The following is a 20052-nucleotide window of genomic DNA, read 5'->3' as shown; positions in this document are numbered from 1 at the left end:
GGCAACCACCAGTCCACTTTCTGTTTCTACGGGTTTAGCTATTCTGGACATGGCATATTAATGGAATCATATAATATGCGATCTTTTATGTCTAGCTTTTTTCACCTAGCGTAAAATTTTTTTTGTGGTACGCGGGTCTCTCACTGTTGTGGCCTCTCCCATTGCGGAGCGCAGGCTCCGGACGCGCAGGCTCAGCGGCCATGGCTCACGGGCCCAGCCGCTCCGCGGCATGTGGGATCTTCCCGGACCGGGGCACGAACCCGTGTCCCCTGCAACGGCAGGCGGATTCTCAACCACTGCGCCACCAGGGAAGCCCGCGTAAAATTTTTAAGGTTCATCCATGTTGTGACACGTACGAGTCTTTCTTTTTACTGCTGAGTAATATTGCATTGTATGGATATACCACATGTTATGTATCCATTCATTAGTTGGGCAATTAGACATTGGGCTATTTCTCCTTTCTGCTGTTATATTTTATGCTGCTACGAACATTTGTATACAGGTTTTTGTGTGAACATACTTTCTCATTTCTCTTGGGTATACACCTAGGGGTGGGGTTGCTGGGTCGTATGGTAACTCTGTGTTTAACATTTTGAGGAACTGCCAGCCTCCTCTTCTCTTAAGTGGATCACGTGTGTAGACGTGTGGTTGGCTTCCTTTGCCTTCTTCTTCGCACTTGAGTTCAGCCTTCAGCCCTGCATCCTGTTCTTCACCCTGGTACCTCTAGGTTACTTTCCTAAAATGGAAGAAACATCTGTGGTTCCCTATTACTTAAGGAAGGAATTGAAACTACCTGAACATGGCAGTCCAAGTTCCTCCCAGTCTAGGTCCTGGCTACATTTATAATTCATCCTCCAGTAATTTCTCAGTTTTTATTTCACAAAACTTTATTTCCTTGCCTTCATTTCAGCAAAAACATAAATTAAGTTGTTATAACAAAGACTTTCACATGTTTTATTTTCCTCTTGATTTCGGTGATCTAAAGATGCGCCCTGTCCTTTGTGGCAGCCACTAGCCTTAATTGGCTATTGAGCACTTGAAATGTGGTTTGTCCAAACTGAGATGGGCTATAAGTGTAAAACATACACTGACTCCAAGACTTAATATGAAAAAAATGTAAAATAGCTCATTAATAATTTTTATATTGATCATATTTTGAAAAGATAATGTTTTTACTGTATTGGTAAATAAATTATTAGAATTAACTTCACCTGTTTTTTGTTTCTGTTTTTAACTTTTTAAATGTTACTACTAGAAAATTTTAAATTACTTATGTGGCTCACGTATGTGATTCATATTTCTATCTGATAGTGCCAATCTGAACAATTATAAAGTAAAGTGTCATTATATTCAAAGTATACACAATTTTAATATATTAATATTATCTTTAAATGTGTATTAAACTGAAGTGCAAATTTTTGAATTATTTATCATAGTTTCAGTAAAAATTGTTTTCTTCTTAAACATCTACAATTATCTATTTAAGTTAAAAAGCAAGCTGTGGGCTTCCCTGGTGGCACAGCGGTTAAGAATCCGCCTGCCGATGCAGGGGACACGGTTTTGAGCCCCGGTCCGGGAAGATCCCACATGCCGCGGAACAGTTAAGCCCGTGCACCACAACTGCTGAGCCTGCGGTCTAGAGCCCGCGAGCCACAGCTACTGAAGCCCGCGCGCCTAGAGCCCGTGCTCCGCAACACGAGCAGCCACCGTGCTGAGACGCCCGAGCACAGCAGCGAAGACCCAACGCAGCCAAAAATAAGTAAATTAAAAAAATTTTTTTTTTTTTTTTTTTTTTTTTTTTTTTTGCGGTATGCGGGCCTCTCACTGCTGCGGCCTCTCCCGCTGCGGAGCACAGGCTCCGGACGCGCAGGCCTAGCGGCCATGGCTCACGGGCTTAGTTGCTCCGCGGCACGTGGGATCCTCCCGGACCAGGGCACGAACCCGCGTCTCCTGCATTGGCAGGCGGATTCCCAACCACTGCGCCACCAGGGAAGCCCTATTTTTTTTAAAGAAAGCAAGCTGCAACTAATAATGGATTTCAAACGTTGAGATTTTTAAGGAAGTAATGTCTATGGGATGAAATGGGCAAAAGTCACATTGCACAGGGTTGGAATTAATCAGACCTCTTCATAAGGAAGTGACCTTCATGATAAAGAAGGGAAGGAGAAATGACTGTGGTAGTATGTAAAATAGATGAGATGGACATTGAACTCTATGATTGGACTTCTTTTTTTTCCCACATGTACACCTTCAGATTCCTTTCCGTTATAGGTTATGGCAAGATACTGAATATAGTTTCCTGTGCTATACAGTAAATCCTTGTTGTTTATGTTCTATATAGTGGTATGTATCTGTTAATCCCATACTCCTGCTTTATCCCTCCCCCTCTCCTTTCCCCTTTGATAACTGTAAGTTTGTTTTCTAAACAATCTAAAAAAAATAACACAAATCAACTTATTTACAAAACAGAAACAGACTCACAGGCATAGAAGACAAACTTATGGTTAGAAGACTTTTTAAAAAAATTTAATAAGATATAATTAAATTCTCAAATAATTAGAAATTCAGCTTTATCTAAACTATTTTGATTCAAAGCCAGTGGTTCTTAAGCTTCTTTGTGTCATGGACCCCTTTGAACGTCTAGCATGAACAAGTCCATCACTACATTCCCTGGGCATAACCTGCTAGTTCCTATCTTTCTTTCTTTCTTTTTTTTTAACATCTTTATTGGAGTACAATTGCTTTACAGTGGTGTGTTAGTTTCTGCTGTGTAACAAAGGGAATCAGCTATATGTATACTTACGTCCCCATATCCCCTCCCTCTTGTGTCTCCCTCCCACCATCTTTCTTCGTATGTACCACTCCTGCCCTCACCCCCCCTTCTCCTTCCTGCTGGTCACCTAATGTGAAAATCTCTTGCCTTCTTAGAGTGTCTTTTGGAGGACTTAAAAGAGAAAGTGTTTTGTTCTGTTTTTCATCAGTGGCGTTAATAGCTATTTGTGCCAGCTTCCAGCAGGGCCCCAAGGTAGCTGAACAAGGAGGGGTTCACCTCCCTGGGAACTAGATTATACGTGTTATGAAGGCAGTAATTTTTGTTGTATTTGCCTCGGGCTGTGTGTTCTATGTGCCTAGAATAGAGCCTGGTACGTAGTAGGTTTTCCGTAAGTGGTCACTGAATGAATGAGGAGGGGACAGAGCTGGGTCTGGAACCTCCAGCTCTCTAGACTTGATGAAGCTCTAGAGTTGGGCCCATAATCAGGACGCCTGCACACAGACAGTGGGTGTTGGATACTGGAGAGGGAACAGGAGGTTAGAAGAGGGAGAGGTTTAAAACAGATTAAGGGGATGTATTAGTTTCCTACTGCTGCTGTCACAAACTACTCCAGACTAAGTGATTTAAAACAATACAAACTTTTTCTCTTGTAATTCTGAAGGTCAGCAGTCTGAAGTCAGTTTCACTGGGCTAAAGTCAAGGTGTCGTCAGGGCTGGTTCCTCCTGGAGGCTCTAGGGGAAGATTTGTTACTGAGCCTTTTCTAGCTTCCAGACATCACCTGCATCCCTTGGCTTTTGACCATTTCTTGCATCTCCAAGGCCAGCTGCATCATGCCTTCTTTCCTCTCTGATTTCTGCTTCCGTCCTTAAATCTCCTCTCTGATTCTGACCTTCCTGCCTCCGACCCTTGTGATTACACTGAACTCACCTGGATAATCCAGGACGCCTTCCCAATCTCAAGATCCTTCATCACATCTGCAGGGTCCCTTTGACCACGGAAGGTAGCATAGTCACAGGACGTGGACAGTTTTGGAGGCCATTACTTAGCCCACCAAAGGAGACTCTAAAAATAAACATGGTGCCCTTTGTGTTTTTGCCAAGTGTGTCTGGGCCTTGCCTGACTTAAAGCCTCTTAATTGACGTGACTTCTTCCTCACAATGAGTAGGAGGCCAAGGCTGAGAACAGTGTTTATATATGTTCCGCCACTTCTCGAGAGCATATTGTCAGTTTGCTTTGGTCTGTTGCTTTCCCACTCATCAAGGAGGTACCAACCCATAGGCCCTATGAAGGACTGAGCTAATCCTCCTCTAGTTTTGTCATTGATAAGTACCTACTACAGTTCTTAAGAAGTTGATGAGGAAGTGCTTACCGGTGACTTTGAGCGATTCAGTGTATGGCGGGATGGTATTACACCTGCCACCCAGACTTAACTGATGGAAGTACAGGAGCGAGACTCGCTGTCCTTGGACAGAGTGGAGTGCAAAAGCAAGAAAGCCAACTGACCTCAAGAACCTGCTGTATAAAAACATCAATAAAATTAAAGTTAAAAAAAAAGAAAAAAGGAATCCAACTGGCTTTACTTAAAAGACATGTGGATTGTATAAATTCACCCAGGAGGGAGAGGCATTTTTTTGTACCTTAAGTAATAATTAATGTTGATGACGTGCCAGGTGCCAGACCGTGTTCTAACTACTGAACATGTTTTAATTCATTTAGTCATCATGAGAACACCATTATTGTTCCCACTTTATAAATGAGGAAAGAGGGCACGGAAGGGTTAAGTAGCCTAAGGGTACATGGCTAGCAGAAGATGGGGTCAGGATTTGAACCCAAGCCATCTGGCTCCAGAGCCTGCACTCTTAACCAATATCCTATATACATCTTCCAGCCGTGTGATATAATGGTACAGGATAGCCTTGCTGTAGTAGGTACCGTGCAAAATGGACTTTGGCTGGAAGTGTATTTACTTACAGGTACTGTGATCTAATAGAGTTTACTCTTGAGATAAGAGGTCACACATAGCTGATGTTGGAGGAGTGCATAAAGCTTGAGAGAAAGAAAGTGGAAAGCCCGGTCTTTGATATCGAGGAGGTGATTTGGAGGTTTAATAATTGCACGTTCTCCCTTTTCCCTGCTTTCAGGCTCCCTTACCATTGGCCTGTAGGTCTGTTGCCCTCTTCCCGGCATGTTTCCGGCTTCCACGTGTTGCCACTGGTCTTTCTTGAGCTGATTGCTGCATGTGGCAGGACTGATGATTGACCCAGTCTTCTCTGCTCGGTTCCTTTCGTTTTCATAAATGAAGAAACAAATTTATTATTATCCCAAATCCACTTAAAACCAGGATAAGAACTTGTTTACCCCCATAGATCCTATTCTTTGGCTACTTTGCCAGCCTGTGCTAATTGCCATCTAAAAAGAAAGTATTTTTAAAATCCTTGATGAAAGGTGAAGGAGAGGGCTTCCCTGGTGGCGCAGTGGTTGAGAGTCCGCCTGCCGATGCAGGGGACACGGGTTCGTGCCCCGGTCCGGGAAGATCCCACGTGCCGCGGAGCGGCTGGGCCCGTGAGCCATGGCCGCTGCGCCTGCGCGTCCGGAGCCTGTGCTCCGCAACGGGAGAGGCCACAACAGTGAGAGGCCCGCGTACCGCAAAAACAAACAAACAAAAAAAAAAGGTGAAGGAGAGGGTTGTGTGAAAAGGGGCGGAGTGGAGCCAGCTGCTGATAAACTGGAGCAGGTTTGAAACATGTCAGTGAAGACATGGGATTCTCTTTCCCCGGTGCAGACAAGCATCCTTTTTCTTAGGAGATTATGGCTTAGGAAACCAACCTCTAGAGTTTTTCAAAATTCTGTGTCCTGGTTCCTTTTTCTTCTCGATGAAGCTGATGGGAGCCGTAGAAAGCATTTCCTCCTGTCAGGAAGATGACTTTTGGGGGCATATTTAATCAAGAAAAACCAAGATGCAAAGATTTGGGGCTTATTTTAAATGTTACTCTTCCTTGTGGTTTGAATTCTGACTTGAAACACCAAGGGTGCCCCCTAAAAAGGACCTGGACATAGTGCCTGAAGGCAAACATGTTCCTCTCTGCTGATTTTATTCCAGAATGACCAGTTCATAATAGGAAAGGGGGCTTCAGCATGAAAAGATGTCATTGTTTCATTTGACTTTGTTCCAACATTCTATACATTCATTCTCAGTGCTGTTTCCAAACAGCAGCCAAGAAGCCACGTTTTCTGGGTTTGTTTGTTTGTAAATTGATAATTTATCCTCCAACCGCATCCACCAAAGGCTCAAGTCTCCTTGCAGTAAATGACACGTGCCCAGTGCATCTGTTTGAGTGGGAAATAGGAGACAAGGCAAGGACAAAGGGAGTCAGCATCGCCAGCCAGCTCTCCTGCTAGACCTACTACGAGTGAGGGTTAAACACAGCAACACCCTTCCAGGCAGCAAAGAGGAAAGGGTCACAGAATTGGTTATGTAACCGTCATCTAATAAAAGGAAACAGTTCCTCAGAAAGTCATAAATCTTTTCTAGGTTTGGAGTTCTCAAAGAATTTTGGCCAGGCAGTGGATTAGCAAAACTATTCTTGAGGTTACAGCCCTGTGTCTTGGATGCGGTGTCAGGAGCATAAACACCCACCTGCCATACTTGGCAAGCAGCAGGGCCGTTGGGCACGGCCTCACCCCAGCTCACCCACCTTGTGAGGACCTGATCATTTAACTCCTGCCTGAAGTTATTAACTCATGCCTGGCAGATCCATATTTTATATTATCACTGTCCCTCTCCTTGGGAGACAGGACTTTAACAGTGGGGCAAGGAGGAATAATAGGTACCTGGTATTGGTTCGGTCAACACGTTTATAGGGTCCTCATTCCTTATTAGGGCCTGGAAATCCAGTGATGAACCAGGCATCCCGGTCTCGGTGTTCACAGTCATATATAAAATCGGGGGTGGGGGTGTGATTTTCTTTTAGATGGAAATGTATAGTTGTGCTCAAATTTTTAGAAAACATAATTAAAAACTGCAGAACTGTCCGTAATAACTCAGAGCATCCCAGGCGCATGCATACACAAGCTTTCTTCTCTTCTCAGGACGTTTTTTTTTTTTTTTTTTTTTTTGCGGTACGCGGGCCTCTCACCGTTGCGGCCTCTCCCGTTGCGGAGCACAGGCTCCGGACGCGCAGGCGCAGCGGCCACGGCTCACGGGCCCAGCCGCTCTGCGGCACGTGGGATCTTCCCGGACCGGGGCGCGAACCCGCGTCCCCTGCGTCGGCAGGCGGACTCTCAACCAAGCCCTCTCAGTGGCGCATGCTTCCCGTCATTCATTCATTCGAGTGTTATCTTCCTTTCTGGGAGAAATTAAAATGTGGATGAGTGCGTGGGTAGTGCTGAAACAAAAGAATCAGGTATGCAGAAGGTTACCATGGGAACAAGACCCTTTTCCTCCAGCTTCTGTGAAGTAGATTCGTATGATAAGTACTTTAAATTCTGATTTTTAAGCGAAAACTTGGTCTAATGATACTAAAATTTCAAGCACTTTAAACATACTGTTTTTCTATATTTGTGTGGTCCTGTGTACGTTCCCTCTATAGCACGTATGTGATCGGTGAAAAAAGGAAAGACGAAGAAATGGGAGCCTTGACCGATGCAGGAGAGCCTCCGGGGCCCTTGGTTCTGTATTCTCTCCATGCCCCTGCCTTCCCTGGCCCCCACCTTTCTTCTTTGGGATTTGCTGGGTGCCCTGAACTGAAAGTGTCTGTGGGGGAGCTGTATTTAAACCTAGCAGGCTCTGTGTTGTGTGGTATTAAGGGTAAGAAAACCCTTCATTTATCTCTTCACCCCAGTCCCTTCCATTCATATGTCCAGGTTGATTTTAAAGGTTTTGATAGGACGATAAGAATCTTTTAACAAAAACCATCCTAGAGATTTTAAGGATCACACAGTAGCTCTCAGGATGGAAATGAGGGCTACCAGAACATTTTTGTTGAGGACATTTCTTCGCACATTCCCATTTTTAATTCAACCCTTATCCCTTTCTTATCAACCCAGAGAGAAAATTTCAGAAAACACTAAGATGGAATGGGAGAAGGTTGTACCGTCTGCTGGGGAGGAAACCCTGTGAGACCTTTACCAGACCAGGATGTAGGGCATTCTCATTGCGAAGCAACAGCCCTGTATTTCTGTTGAATTAACAGATTTCCTATCCGTCAGTGTGGGTCTGGTGAAGGATTCATAGATGAGCTTCATCTTTGTTCATCACTGATTTTGATGGATGGATGATGGCTGCCTGAAGTACAGATTCTGCGTGTGGGCAAAGCGCCATAACCAGGAATGCCTGCCGTGGCCTAGTGGGGTTACTCTAGCCATGCGTTTGCTCTTCCTGATCTAATGTATTAAAAGAAATTGATGCTTTAGTGTCAACGTGACCACCAAAACAAACAAAACAAAGCAAAACGAAACCCCCCAAAACAAACAAAAATCCAACAAACCCAAACAAATAAGCCCCAAATCTCACTTATCCACAGCAGAATAGAATTTCATTTTGGTAGAGAACAGAATGTCCTGTTGTTGCTCTGTTAGGAAAGTATTTCCAGCAGCACATAGTTTGCTGCCACTTATCTGGACTATTTCTTTGTTTAGTGAAGATATTTTATTATATAATAGCAATTTAGACAAGTGAAACCTGCCTGGTATGTTCCATGTCTCCGGCATAAGTGAATACGACCCTCTCTGGTGGAATAGCACAGCCACTTAGCTTGACAGCTCGCCCCAGTGAGGAAGGTATAGCCAGGAATGATCTGAGTTTGCTTTAGGTAGATGGATATTAATGAAGGAAAAGTACCTGGAAAGGGTGCCATTCCGAGAAAGGCACGGGACAGCACTGATTATAACCAGAGCCCCGCTTTCTGTGCCTCTCCAGCTAGAGCGCTCAGTGCTGAGCTTCTTAGTGGCCTGGAACCCTCCCTAAATCAGGTGAGGGAGGGGCCGGTGTGGTAGGGTTTTCAGTAAGTGCAGCTGGCATTGAAGAAACGTGGGCTGAACTGGGTCTCATTTTAGTGACCCTACTGGACAGGATTGTAAAAGCTTGTGCTGGGGCTTCCCCGGTGGCGCAGTGGTGGAGAGTCCGCCTGCCGACGCAGGGGACGCGGGTTCGTGCCCCGGTCCGGGAGGATCCCACGTGCCGCGGAGCGCCTGGGCCCGTGAGCTGTGGCCGCTGCGCCTGCGCGTCCGGAGCCTGTGCTCCGCAACGGGAGAGGCCACGGCAGTGAGAGGCCCACGTACCGCAAAAAAAAAAAAAAAAAAAAAAAAGCTTGTGCTGGGAGTTCATTGCCTTCATTGGTGACCTTCACTGCGTCGAATAGCTCTGGGAACTCCGTTTGTGGTCAGTAAATATATACGGATTTGATTTACCAGTGAGTGAAGCAACGTAGAGCCTGACTTCTTTGCAGGGGTTACAGTCTTAGTAAAATAGCAACAGAACAAAATTCCTCGAACGGGTTCCATCTTCATAATTTTCTTTAACTTGTTTAGAACACAAATTCGATGTATTCACCCATCAAATATTTGGCTCTCTTTTGTATTCCAGGTGCTATGGCCAGGTCCCGAGCATAGAGTGTTGAACGAAACAGACATGACCTCTGTCCTCTAGCCCTTGCTAAGAGAGACAAAGGTAAACAAAATCATAATTAATTATGATCATAGTAGGTACACCAAAGGAAAAGCACAGAGGTTTATTAAGACATAAAACAAGGGTGCCTAACCCAGCCCAGAAGGGTCAGGGAAAGCTTCCTGGAAGAGGCGAACTTTAATCTGAGACTTGAAGAATGAGTGGGGCAAAGGGGGGAGGGCGGCAAGGAACAGGGAGGGCTAAGATGTTGACTCCCGGAGGGTCTCACCTGGCACCCGTAAAACAGTATTTGTTCATGCTGTGTGGATGGAGAGCAGAGCACATTGCCAGCCGCCGCCCTCCTGGAGGCTGCAGCTAGGGGGGCTCTCAGCTCTTCTGCGGTCTTGCACATCTTGCCGTAGGATAAATCCACTGTGAAAGTCTTTACTGTGTTGATGTGTGTAAATTATTTGCTGAGATAGTGAAACAGTTGGTCGTCTTGGAAAGTAGTGTATTTCTTCTTCAGTTCCAGCTGTTAGCCTTCTTTCTGGATGGCTAGGTTGAGGGCTGGCCAGTAGTAACAGAGCAGTGGGTACCTGCGAGCAGAGGCTACAGTAGGTGTAGTAGTTCAAACACAGGCTCTGGACTCAGAAAGCCTCTGGCTCTGGGCTCAGACTGAGGCCCAGTTGTTTCAAGTTTTGACTGAAGTACTCTTAGCCTTGGTTTTCTTATGGGTTTATTGGCCGTCTGAGGATTAAATTAGATGAGGCAGTGCATGAGAAGCCCTGGGCTTGGCACAGTAACTGGCTGTCAGGATTATCAATTGTTTGCTCCTTGACGTCCACCGAAGCATGTCGTCCTGGGCTAGGCACTTGGGAAGAAATTTTGTTGGCTGGCTGATGAAACCAGATTTGTTGTCTGCGTTAAATAAGTTTTAGTCTCTTCCGTAGTTGGGCGGATTTACTGTACCGTCTTCGAGAGCTCTCGGGAAATGCTCATCCCTGACATGCCAATGGCATTACCAGCTGAATTTTAAGAAGACTGTTAGTGATGGTATGGGGACATGTAGCCTGAACTTGTAGGTCTTTTCGGCCTACTACGGAAGGGAGAAAGTGACGCTCACAAAAGTACATGTGCTGAGTGTATCAGAAGCGGCTACATCACCGTTGACTTTGTTTTCTCCCTGAAAATGAGGTGCCACATTTAAGCCCATCACTTGATAAAGCAACCACCAAAAGCCTCAAGAATACCCAGTCCCTGCAGCTCCAGGAAATATTAAGAGGAGAGGTTACAGGCCTTGAGCAAGCTCCTCGAACATGGCTGTATAGTACTCATCTTGAAGGCCCCACCTCCTGGGAGGCTGCCCTTGTGTTTCTCGGTGGGCTGACCTTTCTCTGCACAGCCAAGGAGCTCACCCGGGCAGGCTGCAGTCATTTGCAGTGCTCATGTGACGTATGGATGTGAAGAGGTGGAGAGAGAAGAATCAAGAAGCAAGCAGTTTAATTTTCCTTTGAACGTGTCAAATAGACAGCTGAAAATATGCATCTGTGAGAATTCAGAGCCACCGGATGCTGGTGATGGTGAGTCAACAGTCAAACAGGGCTAACCCGGGTTTCTGGTTAAGAGGCAGTGCTTCCAGGAAGCCTTTCCTGGTTCATCAGAGGTTTCTCAAAATCTAGACGTTAGCGATGACATTAGAATTTTGGTGGGGAAAAAAAAAAAAAAAAAAAAAGGTTGTGTAACATGATTGGTTGTAAAACGTGATCATTTTGGTAATGCTACAAAGAGGAAATAATGAAGGTATTGTGCCAGAAAAAAAAAATTCATTGGGCTGAAGTAGATTTCCATTAAAAAGTTATCCTTCAGGTAAGCCAAATTGCTTCACAGACTCATTCAAGTTTCGTCTAGGGAACCAGAATGCTTTTCTTTTTGCTTCAGATTTCATTTGGATCTCCAGCTTTCTTGGTTATTGAAATAATACTTCATTCTTTAGTAATACTTTCTTGGCCTGTTTGTAGCTCAGCTCACTTAGTAAAATATGCAAATTTGCCAAAAACAACCAGTGTAATTTAACATAGAAAGCTTTGAATTATGTTTTAATTATGCCAATGTCTAAATAAAAGATGGGTGGCTTCGTTTATATTATATTAAAATAAGTAGCATAGATATTTCATTAGTATTTCATTTTTAATCTTGTACTTTGGCAAACCTTCTATAGTGATAAATGAATTTTCCTTTTCATTGGGAAAAGCCAAGTTACTGTTGTTTTGGGTCATGCAGCTGCATTCCTCAGACTGTAGCAGTTAGCTGAAGACAAGAAATTGGAAGAGATCTTTGCCTCTAAGATATTTATTTCCTAGATTTACACGATAATGACCTTATGAATGGTTTCTTATTTTTTCAGTTTTCTTTGAACGTTTTCTTAAACGACACTTGGAGCTAAAAGAAATTACAACTATTTTGCATTTATATGAAAACCAGCTAAAAATGAACTTGTCCTGATTACATACTACCTAGAATTCCTGTGGCTCTGAATTCTCACACATGTATATTTTCAGGGAAACTTAAACTCTTTTCTTCTTGCTTCTCCCCCTTCCTCCTAAGTCCCTGTCTACATGAATGGTTTCATGAGCTACCTTGATGCCCAGCCAGAAACTTTGACTAGAAACCACAACGTCTTCCTTGACTTTTCCATCTAATGAGTTTCTCTATTCTGTTAACTTTCCCACCAAATTATTACCCTAATGTGTCCTCCCTTTTTTAAATTAATTTTTTAAAAATTTATTTACTTTTTGCAGTACGTGGGCCTCTCACCGCTGTGGCCTCTCCCGTTGCGGAGCACAGGCTCCGGACGCGCAGGCGCAGCGGCCACGGCTCACGGGCCCAGCTGCTCCGCGGCACGTGGGATCCTCCCGGACCGGGGCGCGAACCCGCGTCCCCTGCATCGGCAGGCGGACTCCCAACCACTGCGCCACCAGAGAAGCCCTGTCCTCCCTTTTTGACTTCCCACTGCCAAGGCTTTATTTTCACTTGCCCAGATTAGCATCTCACTGGCCTGCTTATGGTCTGTCTCTCCCCACGTCAGTCTCAATTGTCTCTGTCTGATTGGATGGCTTCAACATCGCCAGCAGGTTCTCCTTATCCATAGCATAGATTAAGCCCAAGTTCCTCAGTAGACAGTGAACCCTTGATAGTCTAGCTCTGACCCGCTTGCTTTGCAGCCCCTGTTCCTCCTCTGGTGGACACCTCGCCTCGCTGAAGCCCTCGGTTTTCCCAGCGAGATCCGTGCCTGCGCCCACGCTGTGCCCCTGCCTGCAGTGTTCTGCCCCCCTACTCCCCGTATTGTCATCCTCACCCCTGAGGAGCCCTCACGCCGCCAGTCACCCTGCCCTGCGCTTCTCGCTGTATGTTTCTGTGAATAAGTCCTATATCGCAATTAATTGGTTCCATGCCTCCCATGGGCCACTCAACTCTGAGTGTCCGCAGGTAAAGGATCATTTCTTACTCCAGCTTCATTTAAGGAAATACTCTTTTCTTGGCATGTAACTCAGCTTATTCTGTATTGGTTCTCGGATCTATACTATCATTTCGTGATGTATACTATTAGTGGCAGAGTCAGAGAGCTTGAAAATCCACCTGTGGATATGTATCCCAAAGATTTGAAAACAGCGACTCAAACAGATACTTGTTATGGTAATGTTAACAGGAGCATTAGTCACAATATCCAAAAGGTGGAAACGACCCAAGTGTTCATCAACAGACGAAGAGATAAGCAAATTATGGTATGTACCTGCAGTGGAATATTATTCAGTCATAAAGAGGGAAAAGTTCTGGTATATCCCTTAACATGAATGAACCTAGGAAACATTATCCTAAGTGAAATAAGCCAGACAAAAAGTACAAATATTGTATGATTCCAGAAATATCTAGAATAGGCAGATTCATAGAGATAGAAAGTAGATTAGAGGCTATCAGGGGCTGGGGAGAGGGGGAAATGGGGAATTATTGCTTAATGGGTACAGCATTTCTGATTGGGGTGAGGAAGGTATTTTGGAAATAGTGATGATGGTTGCATAATATTGTGAATGTAATTAAAGCCATTGAAAATGGTTAAAATGTATATCTTACCAGAATGAAAAATATATAGCTCATATAATTTAAAACAAGATACTGCCACCAGCACCCTTTTGCATATATGTTCCAACATGTAGTTAGTTATATACAAGCATTTTTTCTTCCTATATCATTTATGTTTATCATTCTTACCTTCTTAATATATCACAAATTTCTTGAAGTCAGGGACCAGTCTAGACAGAAAATATTCTTTAAGAAACATGGTTTTATGTTTTTGAAATTCTGAAACTTTTTGGAGAGGGTTTGACATTTTATTTGAAACTTCATAAACTCAGAGTGACAAAGTGACATGAAGTCACTGACTGAGTTTTGAAACATAGATGTGTTTTTCTTTTTTTTTTTCTTTTTTTTGCGGCACGCGGGCCTCTCACCGCCGTGGCCTCTCCCGTTGCGGAGCACAGGCTCCGGACGCGCAGGCGCAGCGGCCACGGCTCACGGGCCCAGCCGCTCCGCGGCACGTGGGATCCTCCCGGACCGGGGCACGAACCCTCGTCCCCTGCATCGGCAGGCGGACTCTCAACCGCTGCGCCGCCAGGGAAGCCCAGATGTGTTTTTCTGACCTGCTGTCTAGGAACTGTGTGTATAAACCCTGATCCCATTGGGAGGAAAGCCAAATAGTCCAGCAAAGTGTGCTCTCAGTTGCTCCTTTTGCTGTTTTAAACAAGGGGCTTGGATGATGAGGCCATGTAGATAGGAACCATATTGATTATTTTCCCTAAGTCCCTTTTAAAGGCAATAAAAATGTAGGTGTTTACCCAGAATATAAATAAATTTATTCTTCTAGGAAGTTAAAATGCATTTCTTTGTCTTTTAAGCTCCTATGGAGACTTTTAAAATTAGAATAGATAATGGCAAGAAGCTAATACAATTTACATTAAAATGAGTTTAATGTACATGTAAATGTATAAAAATAAGACCTCTTAATTCTTTTGAGTGCCAGGATTTTCTTTGAAAAGAAGGGAGATATAAATGTCAGGAAATGTTAGCCTGTGTTTACTGTTAATCATCTCATATAAATTCTGGTGTCTCATTCACTGTGTGCCTTGAATTTTATATAATGGAGTCCGCCCAGAAAACTGGTAAGGAGCAATGGTGTGCTAAATGCTAAAGGGCTTGTGGAAAACTGACCTTCCCTTGTACTAGTATTCCAGAAGACAACATTAGACATTATTGTTGGTTTCACCTTCTTCACACTTTTAAAGAAAATGCTCTAGTCCTGTGTGATAGTTGTTTCTATCAAGATTTTCCTGCCGCTCTGAACTTGCTCAGTAAGTGTGCCCTCGGGAAGTTCCCAATTTTCAGGGTGCATTCACACCGTGGGGCGATCTTGATAAGGTTCCGACTGGGGGAGGTAGGTGGTGAGATTCTGCATTTCTGATGAGCTGTTGGATGATACCGAAGTTGCTGGTCACTGGTGCAAGTACACACAACACACACACACACTGGCAATTCTAAACTGCAATCTTCAGTCATATACGAAGTCATTGAAATGTCACGTATTAGATTTAAATGATATGATTATTTTTACTTTGAGAGAAAGGACACAGAACTAGGCTTGTTTTACACCTGTTTTTTAGGCACTAACTTAGGTGTGTTGCTCATATGCTTTTCTTTTCTTTTTCTTTTTTTTTTTTTTTTGCGGTACGCGGGCCTCTCACTGTTGTGGCCTCTCCCGTTGCGGGGCACAGGCTCCGGATGCGCAGGCTCAGCGGCCACGGCTCACGGGCCCAGCCGCTCCGCGGCACGTGGGATCCTCCCGGACCGGGGCGCGAACCCGTGTCTCCTGCATCGGCAGGCGGATTCTCAACCACTGCGCCACCAGGGAAACCCTCATATGCTTTTCAATACAGTAAAATATGTAAGCTTGAACTCTGTCCCCCTCCTAGTATCTAGGGAATTCTTGAAAAATAGTGAAATCTGTACATTATAAAATATACCCGAAAGCACAGAAATGCCCTGGATTATTAATGTTTTAAGCCAACCATACAAAGTAATAAGGTCTTTATATGATAGATTTAAATTTAGACTGTTTTATAGTTTTTTTCTTGTATTTTTTGGTACCGTGTACTGTGGATATTTTCAAATCCTGTACGTATAATAGTATTACATGAGGATGATCTGTTGTCTATTAAAGCACACAGAAGGAAGTGTAAATGATTTTCTTTGTTATTTTCAGATTCTTTACAGAGTTGGAAGCAAGGCATCAGAATAACATCTTCATAGATGACATAAGTGACATTGTGGAAAAACACACAGCATCCACATTTGACCCATATGTGAAATACTGCACAAATGAAGTCTACCAACAGCGGACACTACAAAAATTGTTGTAAGCAATATTGAATGTTACAATTTTAATTTGTTTTAATTAGGTCACATAGATTGAAATTAATGTATCTCTTAAATTATATTTAGAAATGCCTCCTCATGATCTACTTTCCAGGGAGAAATTTTTAAGAGGATTGCTTTTAGGGTAAGGGCATTTGATTAGAAAAATCCAGTTTGTGGAGAATTTTGTCTCTATAGCAATTATGAAACTATAGTTTGTTGCTGTTTTCCTTGTTTCTTTTTTTTTTTTTAATTGCTGCAAGACACGGGGTTGGGGGGTGGGAGGGTTGGCGATCCGTGATCATCATTCTAAATGGTGAGAAGATTGTTCTCTAAACTGTTATTTGGCCATGAAGTAGCCTGAGGCCAAGATAGAGTTTTTGAGTAGGTTGAACTAGTCCCTAGGAGCCAGAGCTTTCTCAACTATCCTAATCTTCCTGCATTCAAATGACAGCTCTATTCAGTTGTTTATAGGAATTGCTGATTTTCCCCCTCTGGGTAGTTAGGGGTAAGGAGAGCAGGGGAAGGTCTGAAGGAAGGCAGTTTTTAAAAAAAAGTTCTCAAAGGCTTTAGCTATGACACAAAAAAAGAATTAAACTTTAAATTTCCCCCCATACTTTTTCCCTTTGTCTATTTAGGTTACTGAGCATTTTGTGATGTCTAGGCCATCTCTATCCTTAAAAGAGTCCGCCTTGGTTCAGTAATGTCTATATTGCTTTCTTGCGGGGGGTCGGGAGCTTGTTTATCACAAGGGGCTATCTATTTGACAGTGCAATTGTACATTGCTGTAAACGCAGTCTGAGGGCTGACTGGCTGTAATCATTCTCCTCCCCTGCTGTGAGTCGGTGGCGTTTATGACGGCAGCAGGGAACGCAGGTCAGTTTCTGTGCAATGTGTGAGAGCCTCTGGTGCTGAGCACCTCACGGCTGCTTGGAGACTCAGCCCCCAAGTTGGTGAGAAAGGCTGATTGTGCCCTTTCCCCCTCCACATTCTCATTAAAATCTCGTGCGGGCAGGGCGGAAAACCCACAGCTGCCAGCCTCACAGGAGGCTGTTAGTACAAAGCAGGGTTTGTAGGCACACTACTGATATTTTGTCCTAGATTAGTCTTTGTGGTGGAAAGTGCCCCATACATTGTAGCATGTTTAGCTTAGCAGTATCCCTGGCCCCTGCCCGCAAGATGCTCGTAGCACCACCACACCCCAGTGGTGATAAACAAAAATATCTCCAGACGTCGCCTGACATCCCTTGCAGGGGTGGAGGATGGAGAATCAGAACCCTCACTTTCCCTAAGCTCCCCTCCATCCCCCATGGGAACCGCTGATGGGAAGGTTACTCTGGAACTGTTGGAAAATCCAAGTTACAGGTGTGAAAACAAAGTCTGGAATTAGAGCTAAATTTCGCTTTGTTTTGCAGGATTAAAAAAAAATGCGAATAGGTACTGCTGTACTTTAACTCTTTAAAAATAAAGGTTTTATTTAAATTAGCTCAGTGATATCATCATTGGAGCTTTCACATGGAAATTAGTAGCTGTGTTTTCAGAAACTTTGTTGCAGTTGTTGTAAATTTACATTTAAGGCTGTGATTTTCAACTTCACTTGCCCTTTGGGATGTGGAAACCAACAAACAAAACAATGCCCAGGGTGCATCCTAGGCTGTGTCCTCAGAATCTTTGAAATCTTTCTGGTTTCATCAGAATCTTTTAAACCGGTTGCCTAATTAAATTACTTAGGCCTGGGACCTAAGTAATTTAAATAGGCAACTGGTTTAGAATTTGCTGCTGCTTTTTTTTTTTTTTTAACTTCCTAAAAATCTTTTCAAAGCTAGCAGGAAACCTAAAACTCCTCAATTTAAGAAAATGAGATCAAAACCTTTCTGTGTTCTTTCTTTTACTTTGTTCTTCTGGGTATTTCCTAATTTATTTCTAGCAGCCTTGAACCCAGTCATCCAAGTTTCAAAGTGTATTTTTTTAAAAAAGGTTACAATTGCCACCACCCTGCTTCTTGCCCCCCGCCCCCCCAACATGGGATTACAGGGGGATTACAGAATCCAGGGCCATCGCCTCCCCACCTCCTCCTCAGAAGTCACCCTGGAACTCCTGAGAGCTCCCTTTGGGGTGAAGTGAGGTGACAGAGTGAGAGATGCAGTGTCAGGGACCCACTGAAAGTCAGCAGACCTCGGTTTGACTTCTGTCTTCACTGAATACTAATCTTTTATTTGGCAAATTGAGGACCTTTCTGAGGCTTCGTTCTTCCTGGAACCCCCTCTTGGCCACCCCTGAAAGTTATAGGGTGGTTCCACATGAGATCCTTGATGTAGATGTGTCTTGCTAAATTCTGTAAAAATGTTCTGGCAGTACTAACACTGTTCTAACGTCACTGGGAGAGGAGGAATATTCTGGCTCCCATGATCAGAAGGTTTTCTGTCTTAGAAGCTTTGAAAAAGTCCAAAAACCTCCTAGTAAGTAAATCCAGTCTGACATTTCTTTCTTAGATTATTATCTCGGGCTAGAGGAGTGGGTTAAAACATGTGTTATCTTTTAAATGGAATGTTTACAGATGATCAGATATGAGTTCTAGTGTGTATACTAATTTATAATGTATACATTCACCATTATACCATTGCTTTTTCATTAGTCTACTTTCTACTTCTAAAAATTTCTAGCCTATACATTTTCATCTTATTGTTCATATTGTTACCTTAAATTTATATCTTATATCCAGTCTTGACTGTAAAAGGCAGATAAGCCACCCATGTCTCTGTATGTAATTATGTGTTTATGTTGTTTCTATATTTAAAAATCATTGATAACATATGAATTTATCACAATATTTTATTATACATTTGTACTTCTTAACTTGAAGGGGAAGTATTTTGAAGTTTTGTCTTTCTTTGTTTTTCCTCAGAGCCACCAACCCATCTTTCAAGGAAGTCTTGTCCCGAATCGAGTCCCACGAAGACTGTAGGAATTTACCCATGATCTCCTTTCTCATTCTCCCCATGCAGAGGGTGACCCGCCTTCCCCTGCTGATGGATGTAAGATGTGATCTGGTGTCTCTTTCCTCTGTGCGGAGCTGTGCTGCTGCAAGTCCGATTAAGAAAATTATTCTTACCCCACTTAAATTATATCCCTTCTATAAAAATCCCCCAATTAGGGCTTCCCTGGTGGCGCAGTGGTTGAGAATCCGCCTGCCGATGCAGGGGACACGGGTTCGTGCCCCGGTCCGGGAAGATCCCACGTGCCGCGGAGCGGCTGGGCCCGTGAGCCATGGCCGCTAGGCCTGCGCGTCCGGAGCCTGTGCTCCGCAACGGGAGAGGCCACAACAGTGAGGCCCGCATACCACAAAAAAAAAAAAAAAAAAAAATCCCCCAATTAAGTGAGAAGGTGCTGTTCGGTTGGAAAGTCCCGCCTGTGTCTAATATCTTTGGAAATTACCTTCAATTTAGGCTTGTGGGGTCACTCTGAAGAAGTTAGATTATCCCTCATTTTCTTAACATTTTTTTGAAATGGGAAGAATATTGACATCTTGGAGTCAAGAGTCCCGGATTGCTTTTCTGGCTGAGCCACTAGGCCTCTGACCTTGGGCAAGTCACTTAATCTCTTTGGGCCTCAGTTTCCTCCGGTTGACCACTAAGATCCCTTCCTGTCACATTCCAAGATGATGAGGTGCTTCCATGTCGCACAGGAAGGAGGTCCTCTACAGCATCACAGGGCATGAACCTGCCCTGTTTTGCATTTTTGCTCAGGATGAGTGAGGAAAGCCCAGGCATCCGTCCTACCTCAGGAAACATTCATGAAGAAAACAAGTATGTGATTTTGAATAGTGGTAAGATGTGGCCGGGAGAAGAGTTGAGACTGCCAGGTGGGAAGCACAGCCGGAAGGACAGACCGACGGTAGCTCAGGAGGGCTGCACACCGGCTGGGCTGCACCTGCAGGGGCATCCGTGAGAGAACGGGGTGGCCCGACGTGACTCCCATCCAGCTAGAGGGGCAAAGAGTCTTTTTTTTTTTTTTCAATTGAAGTCTAGTTGATTTACAATATTGTCTTAGTTTCAGGTGTACAGCAAAGTGATTCAGTTTTATACATATACATTTTTTCAGATTATTTTCCATTATAGGTTATTGTAAGATATATACTGTGTTATACAGTAACTCCTTGTTGCTTATCTATTTAATATATATAGTATGTATCTGTTAATTCCAACTCCTAAT

The 20052-nt window shown here is 43.8% G+C and overlaps 1 protein-coding gene across 4 annotated transcripts in view; it reads left to right on the top strand.

The window, feature by feature from the left end:
- The window catches only part of ARHGEF26 (Rho guanine nucleotide exchange factor 26), a 144275-nt gene that overhangs the window by 57801 nt on the left and 66422 nt on the right, over positions 1-20052 (top strand). For all 4 annotated transcript variants that reach the window (XR_010840596.1, XR_010840597.1, XM_067033529.1 and 1 more), the window contains exons 7-8: positions 15689-15841; positions 18746-18875. Coding sequence is in view for 2 of the 4 variants with exons in the window: in XM_067033529.1 (XP_066889630.1) it covers positions 15689-15841; positions 18746-18875 (283 nt within the window). In the remaining 2 variants the exon portion in view is untranslated. The remainder of the gene's footprint in view (positions 1-15688; positions 15842-18745; positions 18876-20052) is intronic.

The sequence above is a fragment of the Kogia breviceps genome, chromosome 5 (genome assembly GCF_026419965.1).
Source record: "Kogia breviceps isolate mKogBre1 chromosome 5, mKogBre1 haplotype 1, whole genome shotgun sequence".
Taxonomy (NCBI): Eukaryota; Metazoa; Chordata; class Mammalia; order Artiodactyla; family Physeteridae; genus Kogia; species Kogia breviceps.
Note: the sequence above shows the minus strand (reverse complement) of the source record. Positions and strands in the feature narration are given on the sequence as shown.